Source organism: Myotis lucifugus, unplaced genomic scaffold (genome assembly GCF_000147115.1).
Source record: "Myotis lucifugus unplaced genomic scaffold, Myoluc2.0 scaffold_7, whole genome shotgun sequence".
Taxonomy (NCBI): Eukaryota; Metazoa; Chordata; class Mammalia; order Chiroptera; family Vespertilionidae; genus Myotis; species Myotis lucifugus.
Window position 1 is genome coordinate 19,203,016 of NW_005871055.1, and position 20,670 is coordinate 19,223,685.

The following is a 20,670-nucleotide window of genomic DNA, read 5'->3' on the forward strand; positions in this document are numbered from 1 at the left end:
CATTTTATTAGCTAGTATAGTTTTCATTTACAAATTTCAAAATTTTCATTATGATTTTGATTAGTTCATTTCTGCGAGTTAGTCTGATGTTTAACTTAACAGTCTTCACTAAATTTTTTCTTTATATCATCAAAAATGGCACAGAAATACTAACCTAGAAGAGCAAGCTTTCATGGGTAGATTTAAATTGTGTCTGTCATGGAAAGAAATAGTCTTTTAAGTAAGTTAGAAAGTGAGAGTATACTGTTATCTTCTGTAGCTCTACAAAAAACATTGTAATGTTTAAAATATTCAAGTGAGTTCAATATTCAAAATGAAGCATTACATCTTTTCAAAGAAAAACAATTTAAAGTGACACACAACTTTTATTTTACCTCTTTATTAGCTTCTAATTAAATAAAAACCAGCAAGAGAAATTAAAATCTAAATTCCAAAAGTAATTATCCAGTGTATTTCAAGTGCATTTTTCAAATATATAATTCAGATATTCAAGCGTTATTATATACGCTGAATTCAAATTTCTTTGACTATATTTAAATAACATTTCAAGTATACTTATGGAATGTTAGAAATAGAACAAGCAATATATTTGAAACAAAATGTAAACTTTTTAAAGTTCAGATACTTTCAAAGACAGATAAAGTATTGGGAGGAAATCTACCTTTAAATGGTATCTTTGTTAGAGGAAAATGTCTGGAAGTATCCAAAATGGCAATTTAACTTCTGTTCACCAAATCACAAAACACAAACATCCACACTTCAAAGACAATGTGAGATCACAATATTTGTTACAAATAAAAATATACATTTCACTTTCCTTCAGATGGCATATCCAAATCGTGTTTACTCACAGCAGATGCACCTAAGTCACCAGGATTGCTATAATCCTTTGATAGTTAGGCAGAGTGTTCCCTGTGGTCTTGCATTACAGCTGGGTTGTTTTCAGGGTGTCATTGTGTACTTTCCAAGAGAATTATGAAATCCTTTGTAAAGAAGTCTCTAATACTTGTGGGCTGGGGTTTTCCTTTATCTGCTTTCCCCACTGTTTTTCTCCCCTTGGAGGGGTGGGTGAGAATGCCTAAGCATTGTATTATTCCTTTTTAAGGAAGAGATTGTTTGCACTGTCAAGTGGTATATTAGGTATCGAACAGGAAGTGTACACTTAATTAGGATTTTGAGAAGAGTAGTAACGTTTCGGCTGTTCTCTAAAGTTTTTCCAAACTTTTTGGGTTGGTCAGGATCTCTCTTGCCAGTCGCCACGTTTGTTTGGCAGCGTTCTCTAGAGCCGAGTGAGGTTTGCCTTGAAACAGGTCTAGGTTAGGTAGGAAGTAGTGAGGGCACCGCCGGCACTGCAGACAGGAGATAAGTTGCAGCAAAATGCCATTGAGCCGATCGCCCAGGCAAGACTCGTCCCAGTCGGACTCCCGGGGATGCTTTTCACACTCATAGGAAACCAGAGTCTTCATGTGGTAATTGTTCAGGGGCTGGCCAGGCAGTTCCAAGTGGCGGTCCCGTAAGGTTTTGAGGATGGACAGGCATTTCTTTCTGCAGCCCCCCATCTGCAGTCTGTTCTCCGCTTCCGCGAATTGCAGCACCCAGGCGTCGCTCTCCGCCGAGCTCTGCTTGCCGGCCAGGGAGTGGCACTCCTTGGACAAGAGATTGAACCCTTCGGCTTTGACCTCCGCCACCCGGTTGGGTCCGGGCCAGGGGATGTGGGGAAGTGGCCAGTGGGCAGCACTCCTCGGCCAGATCCCGGTGCATTTAAATGCAGGGGTGATCTGCACCACGTACCGATCTCGGATTCGCAGTTTCACTTCGCTGGTGTCTGCCACCATCTTTACCACATCCCTGTAGCTACATTTGTCCACTGCTTGAGCCACCAACGTCTGAAACCTGGACCGGATTTTGCGCGCCGAGAGGTAGCCGGAGGCGGTAATGAATTCCACCCAGAGGGACATGCTCCTTTTGCGCCCGTCGCTCAACTTCAGCACCGCGCAGCCGGGCAGCGAGCCGTCATCCACAAAGTTAAAAACCCCCATTTGGTTAAGGTAAAGCACCACCTCAAATTCGGTGGGGGAGATGACCTCCAAGCCCTCATAGCGGTTGTCCATTTCGTTGAGGGAGCTGATAAAGCGGGGCTCCTGCACTTCCACTTCTTTCAGCACGTCGGATACGACTTTGCAGACTTCCCGGATAGTTTTAGCAATGGCAGCTTTCCTGGCTTGGCATTTTTCGTTGTAGTATTTGTTCAGATGGTACACCAGCTTGGCCTGGGCCGCGATCATGTTGGGGCAGAGATCCGGATTGTACACCGGAGTCTCGCAGTAGGCTGTGGGATCCAATGCGGCTGCTAGAGCTGGAGCCAACTTCGTGCAGAAACGGCCCAGCGCTCTCAGAGCGTCTCCAAACCGGTCCGGACGCGCCGCTGCGGGGGTTCTAGTTGCCGCGGTCCCCTCCTTGTGTCTAGGCGCCCAGCGGCTCTTAAAGTGAAACACTGTCCCCCTCCCCCTTTCTCGGCCTCTCTTCCTCTTTTAAAGAATCCTGGTGGGAGAGAAACGCATGGAGAGATCCCCTTCTCAGTTATAAAAACAAAGTTGCGCTGATACCCAGCAAAGCTCTTCAGGAGTCAAAATAAACCCTTTCCGTCTTTATTTACCCTTTCCGAGAGGCATTGTGTGTGCAGGACTGTTAATCAGGTGGAGGAAAAGTGTGCTGAGTGTGTCAGGGGTGAGTGTGCGTGTGTATATGTCAGAAGAAGCTGCTGTCGGTTTGTCTCAGAGCCCAGACGCACTCGTGTGGAAATTATAAAGGCAGGGCCAGGCAGGCTGGCGGCCAATCGCCACTGGGCTCGTCACGACAGCCTCCTTTGGCTCCAGCCAGGCTAATTAATCCCCCTCATGGATATAAGCACAGGAACTAAAGGTAGGAGGCTGCTGCAGGCAGAAACCCACCCAGGCCACCTAGACACTTGGAAATCAAGAGGAATCTCTCAGCTTTGGTATTACTTGAAGCATACTGACATTTTGAAAAAGACTTGGCCAAGTGGTACTCTTGGTGCTGAAAACCGTTTGTCTTTTTACCGCTGAAATGCATATACAGGTGTATGAATGGTCATCCATCAATTAGTGGACTAGTTGGGGTTTTCTAAGACAAGAGTCACTAACTTACATTTAGAGGAAGAAGATCATTAATGTCTGTTAATCCTGGAGGTCTTTTAAAATACAAGTTGAAAGTTTGCTCTTTCCTGATTATGCAGGTTGGTTTTCTGGATGTTCCTATATGTTAGAATGATTTTTAAAAATATTATGCAGTGTGTTGGGGCAGATCATGTTGGGGCAGAGATCCGGATTGTATTTGTCCCTCATTTGCAGTTATTGAGAGGGATCCAAAAATTATTGCTAAGTGTGTTAGATATTGTCTACCCCACTTTAAGTTAGGATGTTTTAAAAAATGTTTAGTATACCCCTCCCTCCTCTTTGTACTGTGGTAGGCTTGCCCAACATTACAAGTGGGACACTAAGTTTTGTATGCATTGATAGAAATATTTGAAAAATCAATTACCTCTGTGATGGAGAGATTATTAACATATGGTCATAATGAGCTGTATGTGAAATTCAAGAAAGATAATTGAAATGAGACCCACTGGCAGACAACTTTCCTGAAAATTTGCAGATTTGGGTTTTCTTGCTCATTTTTACAGCTGTATAATTAAGGATATATCTCCTCTCTTAAGTGTCCTTAGTGCTGACCTGACAATAGACTTCTAATTTTATATGACTCTATGTGATTTGATTAAAGGAAAATGATTAAGATTTTAAAAGAAAATTAATTTACAGTCATCCAGGATTTTTAATTAAATATCATTTTGGAAAAATTAGAAAGAAATAAACATTTCTAAATTTGGAACCTTGAAACAGAGGAGGAAATGGATTTATATAGAATTTTTTTGTGGTACCAAATATGTCCTTAATGTACTAGTAAAGGAAAGAAATACTACTTAGGGTTATGTGGTGGTTTTAAAACCTAGGCAGATTTTTAATCGCCAACCTTTAATTTAAATGCCCTCTCTTCCAAATTAAGAATATTTCCAGCAAAATCCTCTAATGCCTGGTAATAATTTTGTAGGCGCTTTCTTTCAGAACAACTTTTAACAAGATCTTGTTCAGGGCCCCCAATTTTTACTCAATCTTTTGATGGGGGGGGGGTGGCAACAGCAGAGCATCACAAAGCCACCTATTATTTACTTTCTCCTTATCCAAGAGTGATACATTCTGATTTAGCTTAAAATAGTACATTAGATTTGGAGCTTACAGCATTCATCTGCGCTATTCCCCGAGAACCTTCTATTCCCTTAGGGACTGGGGTTGGGATCACCGAACGCCCCTCCTCACTTTGCCGGCTTTGCGGGTGAATGCACTGCTACCTTTTGGCAGTTGGAAGAGGAAGCAAATCTGAGCGGAAGAACCCACGGCCACTAAGGCAAAGATGTGCGTTGGTCTCTGGGGAAAAGCCACCTCTGTGTTTCATTCAGCGCAAGTCCCCATGTACTTCCCGCTGGTCCCCTCTCTCCCGCTACTCCGCATTCCCGGGCCGTCCTTTCCCCTCTCTGTTCTCAGTCCCATAGGCTTTATTTCTGTAAGCCGTTATTTTAAAACCTTACTCTGTGTGCGGGTTTCTTCACGTTCGCTGAAAGCCTCCGTCTCTGCCCAGGCACCTCTCAGCCCTGGGCCCACATGTGGTTGAAGCCAAATCGGCGCGTGCTGGTCGCCGGCCACGGCCCCTGCGCCCTGCGCGCTCCCCCTGGGGTTCAGGCTAGAGTTGCTGGGACCGGACTCACCTCTCCATTTCTTGGGCCACCTGCATATTTCCCTGGTTATGGAGAACCTGACGCAGCCTGGGACGTGGAGGCCCGCGGCCGTTCCGGGGACCGTGGCAGGGTCGTCCTGTCGGGTCTAATGCGAAGGGCGGGAGGGCGGCCAGCGGTCCTTGCTGCAGCCAGGCGCGCAGGTGGCGCATCTTCGGGGCGCACTGTGAGGCTTAATTGGGTTAAAGCAGCTAAACACTGAAGCACTTTGTGCAAACTAATTGGTGTAACCGGGGCCTTTTCCTAACGATTTGCACTTTGAAAAAGAAAATGGATATTGAGAAAAGGACTAAGAAACGCGTTAGTCCTCCAGTGTTCCACGAAAGTGAAGTCCTTCCGTTTCAAGGACACCGGGAGTGTTTACTGATCTGCTTCCTATAGCACCCTGCTTCGCTCATGGCACTGACAGTGATTTACATAACATAGGACTCACCCACCCGCCATAATCTCTGTGGGTAAACTGTAATACTCCAGTGCAAGTACTGCTTGTTGCTGCATCACAGTGATTTTCTATTACACCGAACACGTGAAATGAATTGCTTTCTGTATCTGAACCTTTCCAAAGATCTCATAAACCTCTCAACTATTGAAGGGAAAATCAAACTGTTCTGAGGAGTGTGCTTTCTATCCCTTACTTCTTCTTTTTATTGAAATAACCTATGGAGAGGAACTTAAAAAATATAGTATATTTTAGGTATAATTTAGCCTTTTTTAAATCAAGGTTTTGGAGTTAGATTTGTTTTATGGGAGTAACTTAACTATTGTATAGTAAAATTTTTTTTTTGAAATATCATTTGCCCTATTGAACTACTTACTTCAAATGATTACTTAATACATGGAGATAGCCTAAAATCAATTTATTTACGTATATGAAAACTTTATAAAACAATTTGAATGACACCAGCCTTATATGTTTTTACTATGAATAAAACCTTGTGTGTCCCATGCTTTAGGATATGTGTTAATTGTTTTCATTGGTATGCTATGCAGGCATGTTTGACATGAGCTAATAATAGAATGATAATTGAAGAAAACTGACCTAATTGAAGGGGGGAGGGAGGAATCAAGAGTCTCATGATTTAATGAAAATCTGAGATGCTTACATTTGAATGGTATTTGAAATTTTAAGGACTAACCAATTCGATTTTTTTTTTCCATTTCATTTACCTGGTTTACTAGGCAGCCTTGATTTAAAATATACCACTTAGGAAAAAAAGTCCAAAGCAGTCACAAGCTCACCATTATCATAAATTTTGGTACTTATTAATGAATATAAAACAATCAAATACTGTGATTTTTAACAATTCAAAGCATTCAAAATAACAATGGCAAAATATTTTTCCTTAAGTGCTATTTCCTAGGTAACTTATCCCCATTTTGTAGACCTGCTTATATTACGGAGTAAACAAAGTAATGCAAAAATAGTCACCTTATTAGAGTTAAAGAAAAAGTCTATTATGTTGAGAAATGTAGAACTGCAAGGTTTCTGTTTTTTAAAAAAATCTAATTTGAATTACATGTTCATAAATTTAAGCACTTGTGACCTTTCATCTGGAAAAATTTATCTGTTAGAGGATATGCACACACATGTTAAATGTTCACAAAGATATTGTTTTGTGTTTTTTCATTATCTGCTGGTTGCTATTCTGTTCCCAAATATTCATGAATTTAAAGTTTTACTTTTTAATATGTGCTTATTACACTGGGGAGATAAAAAGAATATGAAGTTGAGTTTATTGAATTATTTTTATCCCTATTGCTGGAGTGGCTTTGAAGGCTCATTGTAAGCATTTGATTTCTACCCACCTCTTCTTCTTCTTTTTTTTTTAATGTACCCAGGCTACTTCATCTGTTTTATTCTGCCAGACACAATATATTTCCTCTTTTTTTTTTTTTTTTACACTAGAGAAATTAAAGACAGATATTTGTACAGGGTTTTCTTTATGTGTCACATTAAATAAAGTAAAATAGGGGGAGTTTTTCTGGTAATCTAATTTGATGACATCCATACCTTTTTTCCTAGTGTGACTACTGGTATAATAACATTTGAAACAAAGTAACTTGAGAGCTTCAAAAGTCTCAGTGATTTCTTGAAATAGTTATTTTATATTTTAATACCAGGTTTATGACAAAGTAAAGCAAAGAATTGAGGTCACTATACAATTTAGACCCTATTTTGTTTCTTCAACCAGAGCATCCCGATAATTATGGTTAATTTTTTTAAAGTATTTCCTTAATTCTTCACTTGAATGATCAAAGCTATTCCCTCAGTTTTCCTCATCCTTATAGTACACAATCAAATAGGTTTGTAGTAGGGAGTACTTTTATTTTTCCTAAAGTGTTGCTTAGTAAACATGTTCTTGGTGCTAATAAATGTTGAAAAGAAAATAACTCTGAGATTAAAACTGAAAGTTGGAAGTGTACTTACTTTACAAGAATTTTTACCACCCTTGGATTTACAGATTTGAGCCAATGCTGGATAACTGTTCAAATCTTTTCTTTGGATAGAAAACTAAATTTAAAGCCTGGGTTATTTAGATAATTGTCTCAGTTTCTTAACTTCATTTGCATTAATATGTACTGATTACACTGGGGAGATAAAAAGAATATGAAGTTGAGTTTATTGGATTATGTATCCCAACACAGAGATACAGGATATTTTAAGTTGCATCTATAAACTGAAAAACTTGGGGTTGAGAATTATCAATGAAAATATTTTCTTATTGCTCAAAATAAATATGATCTAACCCTTTCCAAACATATGAGGGTATTGGGGCTAGTCATTCATTGATTATTATGGAGCAAGTGTTGATTCCAATATTCTAATTCTTCATACAGCTTTTAAAGGTAATTTTTATCTTTAGAAACTCTGAAATTAAATTCATATTGTTAGATTTCAGTTTATAATTTTTATTTGGATATTCTAAACATATTCTAACAGGATAATTGGGCTCCTGTGATTCTTTCCTATATGAAAATTATGCATTTCATAATCTATAACTAACATACTAGTAGATTTACAGACATTTGCCTGTAAGCTTGCCTCCTTGGCACTTTAGTACAGAGGAGTTTTATTGCACATAGAGAAAACAATGGAAGCAGATGTAATTAGGGTTTGCTAATCTGTACATTTGTAGTGGGTCATCCAGGACTACATAGCTCTCATCACTGTACTGTACTATATGTGATTAAGCCACTGAAAATATTCAGCATGACCTTGAGGCTAACGTATGGTATGTAGATAGTCAACCTCCAGTGATTGCATGTCTAAAATAACCTTTGCTATTTCTAATTTATAGTTTTGCAGCTTATTTTTTAATTGAACAAAGCAATTTCTCTAAACTAGGATTTATTTTTTTAATGATCAGTAACTGGAGTGATAATAAAAGGATTACTTTAAATAAAAACTATTACCTTTTATCATGTATATTATATGCAATAAAATACTATAAGTGATTTACAGAAAAAAGGAAATTCATTTATAAATAGAAACTTTCTTTATACCTTTACATGTAAATGTAGAGATTGCAACATATCTGAGAATAGATCACCTAAATAATATTTCATTTCCACTTATGATTGTTTTCACTATTATAATATTTTATTATAATAATGTGTACTACTTCTTAAAAACACAATTTTCCATATAATGATTTGTCAAAAATATCATTACAAATTCTAAGTAGATAATACTTTTAAATCTACATATGTTTATTCATTTTATCTAAACATCTAGATCTAATCAAAGCATAAAGAGCATAAGGTCTGTAAGATAATATTTCTAATAAAAAGTTGTGAACCCATTGAAATGAAAAGTATAAAGTAATTTTATTTTTATGTCAAATCTTCTTTTTTATTATTTAAGTCCATTTCATGAATGTATGATTTGTGTACAGCAGTATTTAATCCTATGATTTTTTTCCATATGAATGTGCCATTTTATGAATTCTGACAAATACATACAACCATATAGCATTAGTCTGGCACAGATATAGAACATTTCTATTACCATAGGAAAGGTTTCCTCATGCCCTAGTTTATTTTTAATTTGTAATTTTTGTGATTCATTTATAAATGTCTGGGTGTCTTAATATTTTATCAAAAAATCTTTAGACTGTAAAACCTTTATTTATTCCACTAGAATTTATTATTTAATCATGCTTCTAACTTAAGACCAGTTTTAATGAGAGAGCAGCACTGAAGTAGAGGTAGAATATAAAATAATATTCCAGATATACTAACAAGAGGTTTACAATTTTCGTTTTACTTAAAATTTGTTTAATTTTAATATATGCGACATTAATGCTTGGTAAAAGATTCTTTGTTCAAAGGAACTGCCAATATTTGTTATGCTAGCATGAATGTATGTATTAAACTTGTGAATATAGTGTACAGTTTGCATGCCGATATGTATTAAGAAATGGGTTTTCATATAAGTGAGCAACATTGAGACATTTGTAATGATACTAGCTTAATGTCATTAGAGAAATAAATCTCATCTCAACATTTAAATTACATTTTACTTTACATTTTCAGTAAATTAATCTTTTCTTTGAGAGTTGGGAAACAAGGCCAAGAAGTTTACTAGAGCTAATATTAATTAATATACATACATTCTTGGAACATATGTTACTAATTTTGTATAAATATATGTCATGTAAATTTAGATGTTTATAAATACTCCAAAGAATTCTTAAATTTTAGGAGTGTAAACATTTTTATTGATAATAATGCTCTTTTAAGTATTTTGTCTTTTTACAACTTTGAATGGTACAGTAAGTCTCTATTTCTTCCCTCAAGATATACAATTACTTAAATGCTTTCTGTATTATATCTTTATTTGGCAATTATAATAGAAAATTTAATGCAATGCATGCTTACAGGCCTATTAAGAAAGAAGTTATTGCTTTCTTAATAATCTTAAAGCATTTTTAGGAAGTATACTCTTTTTATGGTTTTCAAAATAGCCTGTGCATGCAAATTGTATGTACACACACACACACACACACACACACACACACACACACACACACAGCCCCAGTGTTTCAGACAGTAAAAGATTGAATTGGCCTCTATACATTTTTTATGTTAACCTGTTAAAAGAAAACAGCTACTAAATATAGGGGTTTTTTTCACCACTAGGGTGTAATATCACATCTGCAAGATTGTTTCATAATAACCCTACAGTTCTCAATAATACCTTAAGAAATTGCAGCTAAATGGATTTTAAAATAATAATAACTGGACATTTCTACCATATTTATCCAGTCATGTATACTATGACAGTTTTGAATGTCATGAACTTTAAATTGTGAAGTTGAGAAGTTTAAAAATTGCTAGCTATTCTGTCCATAGAAACAAAATTATATTGCTCCATCATCACATACATAATGTTCATGTGTATATAAAAACACCTACACTTATTTAAAATCGTTTTCTACTTTTTTGCAACAGACCAAGGTTAAATTTTTTGCAACCTAAACCTGTATTTTATAAGCAAATTGCATAACTCACTAGGATGAAAAAGTGAGGTTTGGGGGGCTTTATTGTTTTTGCTTCTTTTCTAGCAAATTCAGTTCTTCATTTGTTTTGCTCTCCACGCTGCATTAGCACAGTTTTCCCCTGTGTGCATCTGCCAGTGTACAATTTAGCCACGGGCATCTGTAGACCTTGTGGTGATCAGTATTGCAGGCAAAAGCCATATGTGTTTAAATTTTTTAAAAATCTCTTTATTTCATTTGCTGTTTTAACTGGATGGATAACTTTTGTGCCTCAAGACAGAAAAGAAAAAATACAGAAATAATTAATTGCCTCTATTCTTGAGGCAGCTTCATTTCCCCCTCCAATATGGAATGCTTGTCAGCTTTCCTGATAAATGACTGCATGTATTTGCATAGATTTTACATTAACACAAAAATTAGTTTTATTTGTGGAAAACTAGTTTACATAATAATATAAGACCTAGTGTTATTGATTATGTTTCCAAGCATTGATGATTTGTAAAGGGATTGTAGGTTCTTATTTTTTAAAGATCTGATCGATCCATTTCTTAATTTAAACTTTCTTTGCTTTAGATAGTTTTGCATTAATAAGATAAACATATTTATAAAATGTTAAAGTTTTTAAAATTATTTTCTGGATATGTTAACCACAGCTATTTCAGACCCACAATTAGTAACACTCACATGGTTAAAAGATTCTGATTTTAAACTTTTGGCATGGACTATTTAAAAATATTTATTATCAATTATATACACCTCAGAGAGTTGGAGTATTGCATCTGTGTGAATGATTTACATTTCATATTCATGCTATCAAAAGGACGGATACTTCATTGGATATGCTTATTCCTGGTGCATTGTTTACAACCAAATTTAAAATATATCTGAGAGCTATTCTCTCCATCTTCAATCTGTTTTCTTGAATATATTTAATCCAATCTTGAAGAAAATCACTCTGCTCGAGCTAGTTGGGTGCTGAAAACAACTCTCCCTCTCTAAGTGGCAGGCAGTAGATGTTTATTCATACTGTAATCTGGCATCTTGTTGTCTAGAGGCAATCTGCTAATTATGTGCTATCATTGTATTATCCATGTTATGGAAAATCAAAATATGTTCACTGCTGTTACTTACATCCCAAATCTTTTCATAAATATACTTGATCCTCAAGAAACACACTACACTTAATGGCATCCTAAACCAGGACTGTCTCTGCCACTTCTTGATTCTGGGACACCCTGGGTGCCAGCTGTCACAGCTCAGCTAATGATGACAAATACCCCCTCTATGCAGATTGCAGAGCTCACAGGCTGCTGTGCAAGACAACCAGATTACCTTTTTTTCAGATAGTAACTTAACCTTTTAAACTCATGTTGAATGAAGTGATAAGCTATGATAGTTTCAATTTCTGTATCTTTCAAAACTAAAATCAGATCTATATCAAATTACACTGACTCACTTTTTCTAATTTTTTAATTTAGGCCCCACCTGTTCCAAATAAATGATTCTATATATTATTTTTTAAGACTCTGGATTATTCCAATATAATTATTGTTAAATCAGAACTATATCAAATAACACTGACTCACTTTTTCTAATTTTTGAATTTTTGTATAGTCAACAATGCTTTCCCCTTGAATGCTGTAATATTCTTAGAGAAACTCTAGGTAAGACATACTTCGCAAACACACTAGAATATGCATTTGAACTCTGAATAGAACTTAGGTCATGTGGATTATTGAGAAAATTGTCTAGATTGTTTAGGCCAGAAAATAGGCTGGTAAAAAATTTTGAGCGAAAATGTATCCTTTCCTTTTCCTCACCTGAACCTTAGAACCTCTGTGCTCTTGCTATGTGATTGGCCCCTTCTGTTCCAAAGAAATGGTTCTATATATTATTCCTTTAAGACTCTGGATTATTCCAAAATAACTTAGAGAATAATTGTTGCGAATGATTACTTTTTCTATTTTCAAAAGAGCTTTTGTTTTAAGTTGTTAAATTTTTCTATAGAAATTTGTTTTTGTGTTATGATACATAAACCTTCATGGACTATTCAAAATAAAAATTAACACCATTAATGAATGAACATCGTTAAAATGAGGTAATAGTTTACAATTGCAACATTCATCTCATTTACAGAATACTTTTATATGCATTAACGCATTTGATACTTAAAGTAATTTTTTGAGTTGAGAGAAATGGGTGATAAAGAATGAGCATAACTCAATGAGTATTTAATCTCTTTTAATCTTCACAACAAATGCTCGTTCCCATGCATAAATAAAGAGACTGGGGTTTAAAAAGGTTAATTGTCTTAACAAGGGACATACTAGTAATTCCAGAAACAGGTCTGTCTGACTTCGGTTGCTCTTAACACTACGATATCTAAAACAGATATTATGGAGGTATGTATGTATATGTATGTATGCATGAATGCATGCATGCATGTCCTGTCTATTCCCAGAAATAATTTTTAGCGACTGGGATATAAGTATTATTCTGAAAAGAAACTATAGACTTAGATTTACATTAATAATATGATTGTTTGATGAGTTGTAAAGATTAAGTTCTTTATAGGAGGCTTTTAATTAAATAAATATTGAGATCCTATTTATACTATGAGTTTTATTTTATGATAATGTATTGATCTATCACATGAGGAGAAACTAGGAAATATACATACTATTAATGAATATCAAATTGGATTAATTCACCTAAAGAACCACTTCATTGCAAAACTTAAGATTATTGGGATATATCTTTATAAAATGATGAAGAGAAACAATTACTTCAGCTATCACTTGAGTAAATTATCTTTGTACTTTTCTTTTATGCTATTTTATACTACATTTTCTTTTATACTATTTTCTTTTATACATATAGCTTTACTCTGTGACCTTTCAGTTGAAGACACATGAAAACTCCCTTTTATCATGAATTTAAATAGAATCATTTCAAAAATGCTGTGAATGTCAGCTGTTTTTACTCCTTGCTATTTTTTTTCTTTGGTATGGATACTATACTGTTCAAGGATTTTTTTCAACGATACATCTGATTATTCTATTTCATGAATTTTAATTCTAGAATTCTACTTATAATTACCAATCAGTAGTAATGCTTAATAATTTTTAAATATTACACTGCATATAATTATATAGAATTTAAGTGAATATTTAAATAAAAGTATCATGCAATTAATGCTGGGAGGAAGAAACTAGTTCTACTTCAGAATTTAGACATTTTATATCAGGGCAGGAGGAAAATATAATGCAACCCTGCTCATTAACTGTCTGAATCTTCTCTACAGCACTAGTAAGGAATGGTCATCTAACCTCTTTTACCTCCATTGATGAGAAATTCACTATCTACTCAGATAGCTATATACACTTACATACAGTTCTAATTATTAGAAAGCTCTTCCTGATATTGAACCAAAATCTTTTTCCTTGAAAGTTTCCCCTTTTAGTACCTCTTTTTCTTCTGTCTTGTACTATCCTTTTAACAGAAAAAAATCCTTTAAATTCAATATTTAAGATATAAAATTGCATATGCTTTGAGCTTCCAGCCATGACACCTATAGCATATTCTAAGTCACCTTCAGCATTCAGAACCCATTCTCATACATCATTTTCTTTAAGTGTGGTGCCTAGAATTCATTACTCCCAGAGTGGATTGGTGAATATAGAGTAGAGAGGCCTCTATTAAGTGAAACATGGTCATATTTGCTTTGGGGGGTAGCTTTATAACCCTGTTGGTAAATGCTAGGCTATGTGTCCACAAACAACAAATATCTTATTTGTTTAAAAATATGTTACTGGGGTCCTAAGTACCTGACTTTTACGCAACTCATTTTATATTGCTATTTTTAGCTATTTTTATATGATTTGATTTATAATAGCTAGTTAGGTATTATTATTTTGAATATGGATTAATAAGCATGATAGTTTCATTCTTAAACATTTTCATAGGCTACATATAGAACACCGATAGCAAAACAAAATTTAACTATAATATATTTACTGTTTTGTCTCAGCCTAGGTATTTAAAGAGACTGATCTACTTAATAAGGTATCTGGATAGATTAAATTCACTAAATATTACACAGCCTTTGTATAGTTTCTTGCCGTACACTTTAAATACTAGTTTTTTTTATGACTTTATTAAATTATATAACTAATTAATAATCTCCATTAAGTATGAAGAATATACTTTTTGTAATTTGACATTTATGAATTTTGCTTTTTCAACTTTTTTTTACCTACAAATGGAACTTACAAGTTCCCCTTATGCTTGAACAATGCACAGAAAAACTAATAAACGTTAATGTAAATAAGTGTGTATTATTGGAATAATTTTCATATTGACTCATTAATAGTTCTACTTTTGATGTAACATTAATTTCTAAATAATTTAGCATAAGTGGAGGTAAATGCTTTTTAAAAGTGATGCATTCAATAAAGTTGAAGTCAATGTAAAAACTTTTTATGAAGCTAAAATCATCTCACAAATCAGAACCCATTCTGCTCTATTATTTTCTTCAAAAGCAGTGCCTAGAACTGAATATACTGTAACCCAGAGTGAATGTAAAGAAGACTCCATTAAGTAATGAATACACTGTTGGAAAAACATATTCAGAAGAGTAAGTAGTGAAAGGTGACCAGTGTTAAGTAAGTAATTGATAAAGTACAAAATGCATTTATTTTATTTCACCATGAATTGTGAAAAAGAAAACATCTCATAACTTTTTGTGTTATTTATTTTAAAGCCTTAAATTTCTCTAAGTGTAGGCCTTTTTTTTTAAAATTTGCCAACTTTTTTTTCCTAAATAGGGATATGCCATTAATACTTTATTTACTATTGCTTTGACATCTAGGTAATAAAACTCAAAGACAGCCTGCCTCAGATTTGGCTTTCTTGCAGTTTGTGCCTTGAATGGGAATAAGGAAGGCCAGTGCTTTTACAAAAGAAACATTCTCTAGCCAAGAGCTGTTCCATCTGTTTCATTTGGTGGCTTATGCAATAAGAGGTGTTATCACATGAATCTAAATGCACACACAGTTGTTTTATGAACTCTTTCTGTGCACTGAGCAGTTTATAAGTTGCCTACTCTATTGTATGTCAGTCCCAGCTGACCCAAGTACATTCTGCTGAGCATATTTGGGGGGATAATTAGATCTAATGAAGCCTGGAACACAGCTAATTCTCTAAGTGATTTATTTGTATCGTCTTGTCTGATTCCTAAGAATTCTCCAAATAATAATCCATGACACTTATTTTTTTTCTAGCACTGTGTTGATACAGTTACTCTATTTTTATGTTTGTTTGATGGGCATTAAAAATAAATTACGTATTTGAAATTATGCAAAGCATATTTCAAAGAAAAAGTTTATATTATGCGTTAGCACCCGTGGTTGAGGAGAATGCCAATTCTTTGCCATCTTTTATTTTTGTTACTATTTCAAAATGTTTATGGCACTTGAATTAATAATGAGGTAGAAAACCTCAAGTGATAATAGCCTCTTTTAAAAAATGTAATAGTGGGAATAAAACCTACAAGCAAAATACTAGAATGAGGATAGGCATAGTTGCCACCAAAAGAAGGCTATAACACTATTGAAGCCTTACACTCAGTAAATAAGATACTCTCTTCAGGTAGGTGTTTTTGTAATCTATGCCCTATTCAGTCTCCTGTTGTCTAGAAGCTGTAGCAGACTTCATTAAGAATTATGACTTTTACCTGTTTGATATCAATATTTAATATTCATCATACTATAGAACACAGATAACAAATACCTTAAGGACAAGTACCACTTTATTAGATGCACTGAAATACCTAAAACAGTGTAGATCAGCAACTTCACTGCCTAAGCACTGACCTGGGAACTAGTTGGAGTGTCCTGATGATCATTACAAGACATTTAATGCTGCTTCTGATAGATTCTCATCTTAAATATGCCCTGACCCAATGTATTACTCTTCCCCTTATTTTACCCTCTGCATGAAAGTCAACTAAACACTCAAATATCAGGTCTTTGAACCGTGAAGAAAAAAGTTGCAGATCATTGTTATTGCTTGGGCTTCAAGAACATTTATTTTTATTTTTACATTTTCAAAAGTGACAAAATTAGTATTTCATTTTTATTATATTCTAGGTACCTTGCCAGGTGCTTGATCTGTATTATTGCACCTTCATTCCCTCAACAACACCATGAAGTAGATACTACTACAGTATTACCATTTCGTTGTTAAGATACTGAAACATAGAGAAGTCAAGTAACTGCTCCAAGTTTACATAGCCAGGAATTTGCAGAGTTGATATTTTTCAGTCAGCCCTTCTGAATCCAGATTCTAAGGCCCACTTTCTTAGTCATAACACTAAACTTATTTTAAGTCTGTTTTCTCACCTGTAAACTAGTGATAATAATATCTACATCATAGGATTATTGCATGCATTAAATAATTTAATAGACATTAAAAGCTTAGAATTTTTTTTTACTCAAGTCTATACAGTGGCTGTAAGGTAGGATTCAAGTTCAGTTTTTCTGTCTCTAGACTCCTTAGCTTATCTAGCATAGTGCTTAGGTAAATATTAGTTGAATGAATAATTACATGAGTATCATTGTCCCTGTACTTCCCAATGGAAGACTTTGTTAGTTTTGCTGGTTGTTTCAATAGCACAGAGCAGATACTCAGTGGTGAGTGAAAGAATGATTATTCATTCTATACTTTCCAATAAAGTACATTCATGAATCCCAAATTTATTTCTCCAGGCAAGACCTTTTATCTCAATTTCAAACTCATTTATTCAGCTGTCTTCTCCACATCGTCTCACATACGTAAGATGCATAGCAAACACAAACTGAGCACCTGTTCTTCAACCAACCCAGGCTTATCCTCCTGCAGTCACTGTCCCTCAGTAAATGGCAACTTCTTTCCAGTAGGCCAAACTTGGCTGCCGGCCTTGATTCCTCTTTTGCTTTCATACTTCACAACCAGCTCATCTGCAAATCCACCAGAATCTGACCACCTTTCACCAACTTTAGCTTCAATCCTGGTCAAGTCACCATCATCTCTTATTTATATTACTAGAGGCCCGGTGCACAAAAATTTGTGCACTCGGGGGTCCCTCAGCCCAGCCTGTGCCCTCTCGCAGTCTGGGACCCCTCGGGGGATGTCCACCCTGCTGGCTTAGGCCTGCTCCCCGGGGGATTGTGCCTAAGCTGGCAGTGATACATCCCTTGGGGGATGTCCACTTGCCAGCGGGCCGAAGCTGCAGTTGAACATCCACAGAGCTGCTGAGGAGGCAGGAGAGGCTCCCACCATTGCCACTGTGATGCCGTCAGCCTGGCTTGTGGCTGAGCAGAGCTCCCCCTGTGGGAGTGCACTGACTACCAGGGGGCAGCTCCTGCATTGAGCATCTGCCCCCTGGCGGTCAGTGTGTATCATAGTGACCAGTCATTCCCAGTCGTTCTGCTGTTAGGGTCAATTTGCACATTACCGCCCTAACGGGTTTGGCTCAGTGGATAGAGCATCGGCCTGCGGACTGAAGGGTCCCAGGTTCGATTCTCGTCAAGGGCATGTACTCTGGTTGCATACGCATCCCCAGTAGGGGGTGTGCAGGAGGCAGCTGATCGATGTTTCTCTCTCATCGATGTTTCTAACTCTCTATCCCTCTCCCTTCCTCTCTGTAAAAAATCAATAAAATATATTTGGGGAAAAAAATTGCATGTGCACATTACCCTTTTATTATATAGGATTAGTTATCTGAGAGATGTCCTGGCTTCCTTCTTTATCCCATGCTTGCTGTACCTACCGTTATACTCTTTTCTCAATATAGCAAGCAGACAGATTTGTTAAAAATAAAAGGTAGATCATGCCACCCTTAAATTCAGAATTCCCTAATGGCTTCCCATTTCAGAATAAAAGTCTACTCAGGGGTCCTCAAACTTTTTAAACAGGGGGCCAGTTCACTGTCCCTCAAACCGTTGGAGGGCCGGACTATAGTTTAAAAAAAAACAAACTATGAACAAATTCCTATGCACACAGCGGCGGCAAAAACACCCGGCGGGCCTGATAAATGTTTTCGGTGGGCTGCATGTGGCCCGCGGGCCGTAGTTTGAGGACCCCTGGTACATCTTTAAAATGACTTATCAGTGCTCTGGCCAGTGTGGCTCAGTTGGTTAAAGTGTTATCCCATGCAGCAAAGGGTCTCAGGTTTGATCCCTGGTCAGGATGCATACAGGAGGCAATCAATCAGTGTTTCTCTCTTACTCTCCCCCTTTCCCTTCCCCTCTCTAAAAAAATAATAAATAACAAATAAATAAATAAATACAACTGCCCTAGCAGTGTGGCTCAGCTGGTTGAAGTGTCATCCCGTGTACCAAGGGGTGGCGGGTTCGATACCCGATCAGGGCCCAGGTCTGGGTTTTGGGCTCCATCCCCAGTAGGTGGCATGCAGGAAGCAACCAATTGGTGTTTCCCTCTCTCTCCCTTTCCCTTCTCTTATCTCTAAAAAAAATGAAAACAACAACAAAACAAAACCCATATCCTCGAGGATTAAAATGATTTTTTAGGCCTATAATAATACCTTTCCACCCTATTTCCCCCACACCCTCCTGACATCACCTACTATTGTCACTATTACTCTGTCTTCACTGAGCACATTGTCACCCACTCCCATTAGGGTCTATGCAACTGCTGATTCCTCTGTGTGGAACTCTCTGCTTCCAGTAGCTGCATGTTTGCCCTCACACTCTTCAGTACATACCCTGGCTGGTGTGGCTCAGTTGGCTGGACATTGTCATCTGTATTGAAGGATTGCTAGTTCGATTCCCAGTCAGGGCATATGCCTGGCTTGCAGGCTTGATCTTCTGTATCAGGTGTGCAGAAGTCAGCAGATCAATGCTTTACTCTCCCATCGATGTCTCTCTCTTTCTCTCTCCCTTCCTTACTCTCTTAAAAAAAATCAATAAAAATATATTTTTTAATAGAAGTATATTTCACCAACTCTCTCTGTCCCCTTCTTTGCCTACATTTTCCCCTATAACTTAGCACTATCTGACATGTTTTTTACTTATTTATCATGATTAATGTCTCTTTCCCCTTATTTCAATGTAAGCTCTTGGTTAAGGCAAAGATTTTGTCTCTTCATTGTTGCATACTCAGAATCTAAAACAGTACCTGCCTTATAATAGTGCTCAATAAATATCTGTTCAAATGAAGGAAAGAAGAAAGGAAAAGATGAAGAGAGGGAAAATGATAGGAAAGCAGGAACTAAGGAAAGGACGTAATCAGTTTATTCTGCTAATATTATGTTTGAAATAAGGCTGGAAACAGCACTTAAAGATTATTTTAACCTCTTAATTAACAAATCATCATGGCCTCTTGACATTGTTGACCTCCTTCTTTTTGAAATGTTCTTCTATTAACAAAAATATTAGCTATTTAACACATATATGATGTAAGACCTCATGCTAAAAACTTGATTTGTGCAGCAAATGGTTGAGTGGGTTTTTTTCTATGGCCCCAGAATTGGCATCTGGAACTCTGAGCTGAGAGCAAAGAAACATTCAATACCTCGCCTTCCCATGAGCTGAAAACAATTGAGGCTAGATAATGGAGCTTATATTCCAGTGGGGAGGCATTAAGTTAACAAATAAGCATATAAGCAGTAGAAAATATGCAGCATGTCAGGTGGTGATAAATGCTCTGAGGGATAGGTATTACTATCTCACTTTTTGAGATAAGAAAAGTGAAGCTTAGAAAATTTATTTAAGGTCCTCTAGCTGGAGGTAGGACTTAAAGCCATTCTTTGTGACGTCTACATCCATGTACTGAATTATGATGTTCTACTCACTACCCCCATTCATTATCATATTTTGCCTCTTCAATAATTGATTTTTCACCATTAACTTGACTCCTTTTTTTCTTCTCTAATCCCCTAAATATGAGTATATTCTTTTTTTTAAATGAGTATATTCTTTTTAAATATGTTTTTTTTTATTGATTTCATAGAGAGGAAGGGAGAGGGAGACAGAGATAGAAATACCAATGAGGAGAGAGAATCATTGATCAGCTGCCTCTTGCATGCCCCCTACTGGGGATCGAGCCTGCAACCGGGGCATGTGCCCTAACCAGGAATGGAACCATGACCTCCTGATTCATGGGTCAATGCCCAACCACTGAGCAACACCAGCCAGGCTAAATATGAGTATATTCTTTAGCTTATTGTCATCTTATGGTTATGTATCTTGAATTATCATCTCTGTGTAGGTGTGTCACAAATCTATGCCTCCATTTCTGCTCTCT

The 20,670-nt window shown here is 36.3% G+C and overlaps 2 protein-coding genes across 2 annotated transcripts in view; one reads left to right on the forward strand and one right to left on the reverse strand.

Annotated features, from left to right (window-relative positions):
* Positions 1-20,670, forward strand: part of NBEA (neurobeachin) — a 928,080-nt gene that overhangs the window by 645,292 nt on the left and 262,118 nt on the right. The gene's annotated exons all lie outside the window — the stretch shown is intronic.
* MAB21L1 (mab-21 like 1) lies at positions 645-2,537 on the reverse strand. The gene has a single exon (XM_014449845.2). It carries the CDS (start codon positions 2,283-2,285, stop codon positions 1,206-1,208), a length of 1,080 nt encoding a protein of 359 aa, XP_014305331.1. The 5' UTR covers positions 2,286-2,537; the 3' UTR covers positions 645-1,205.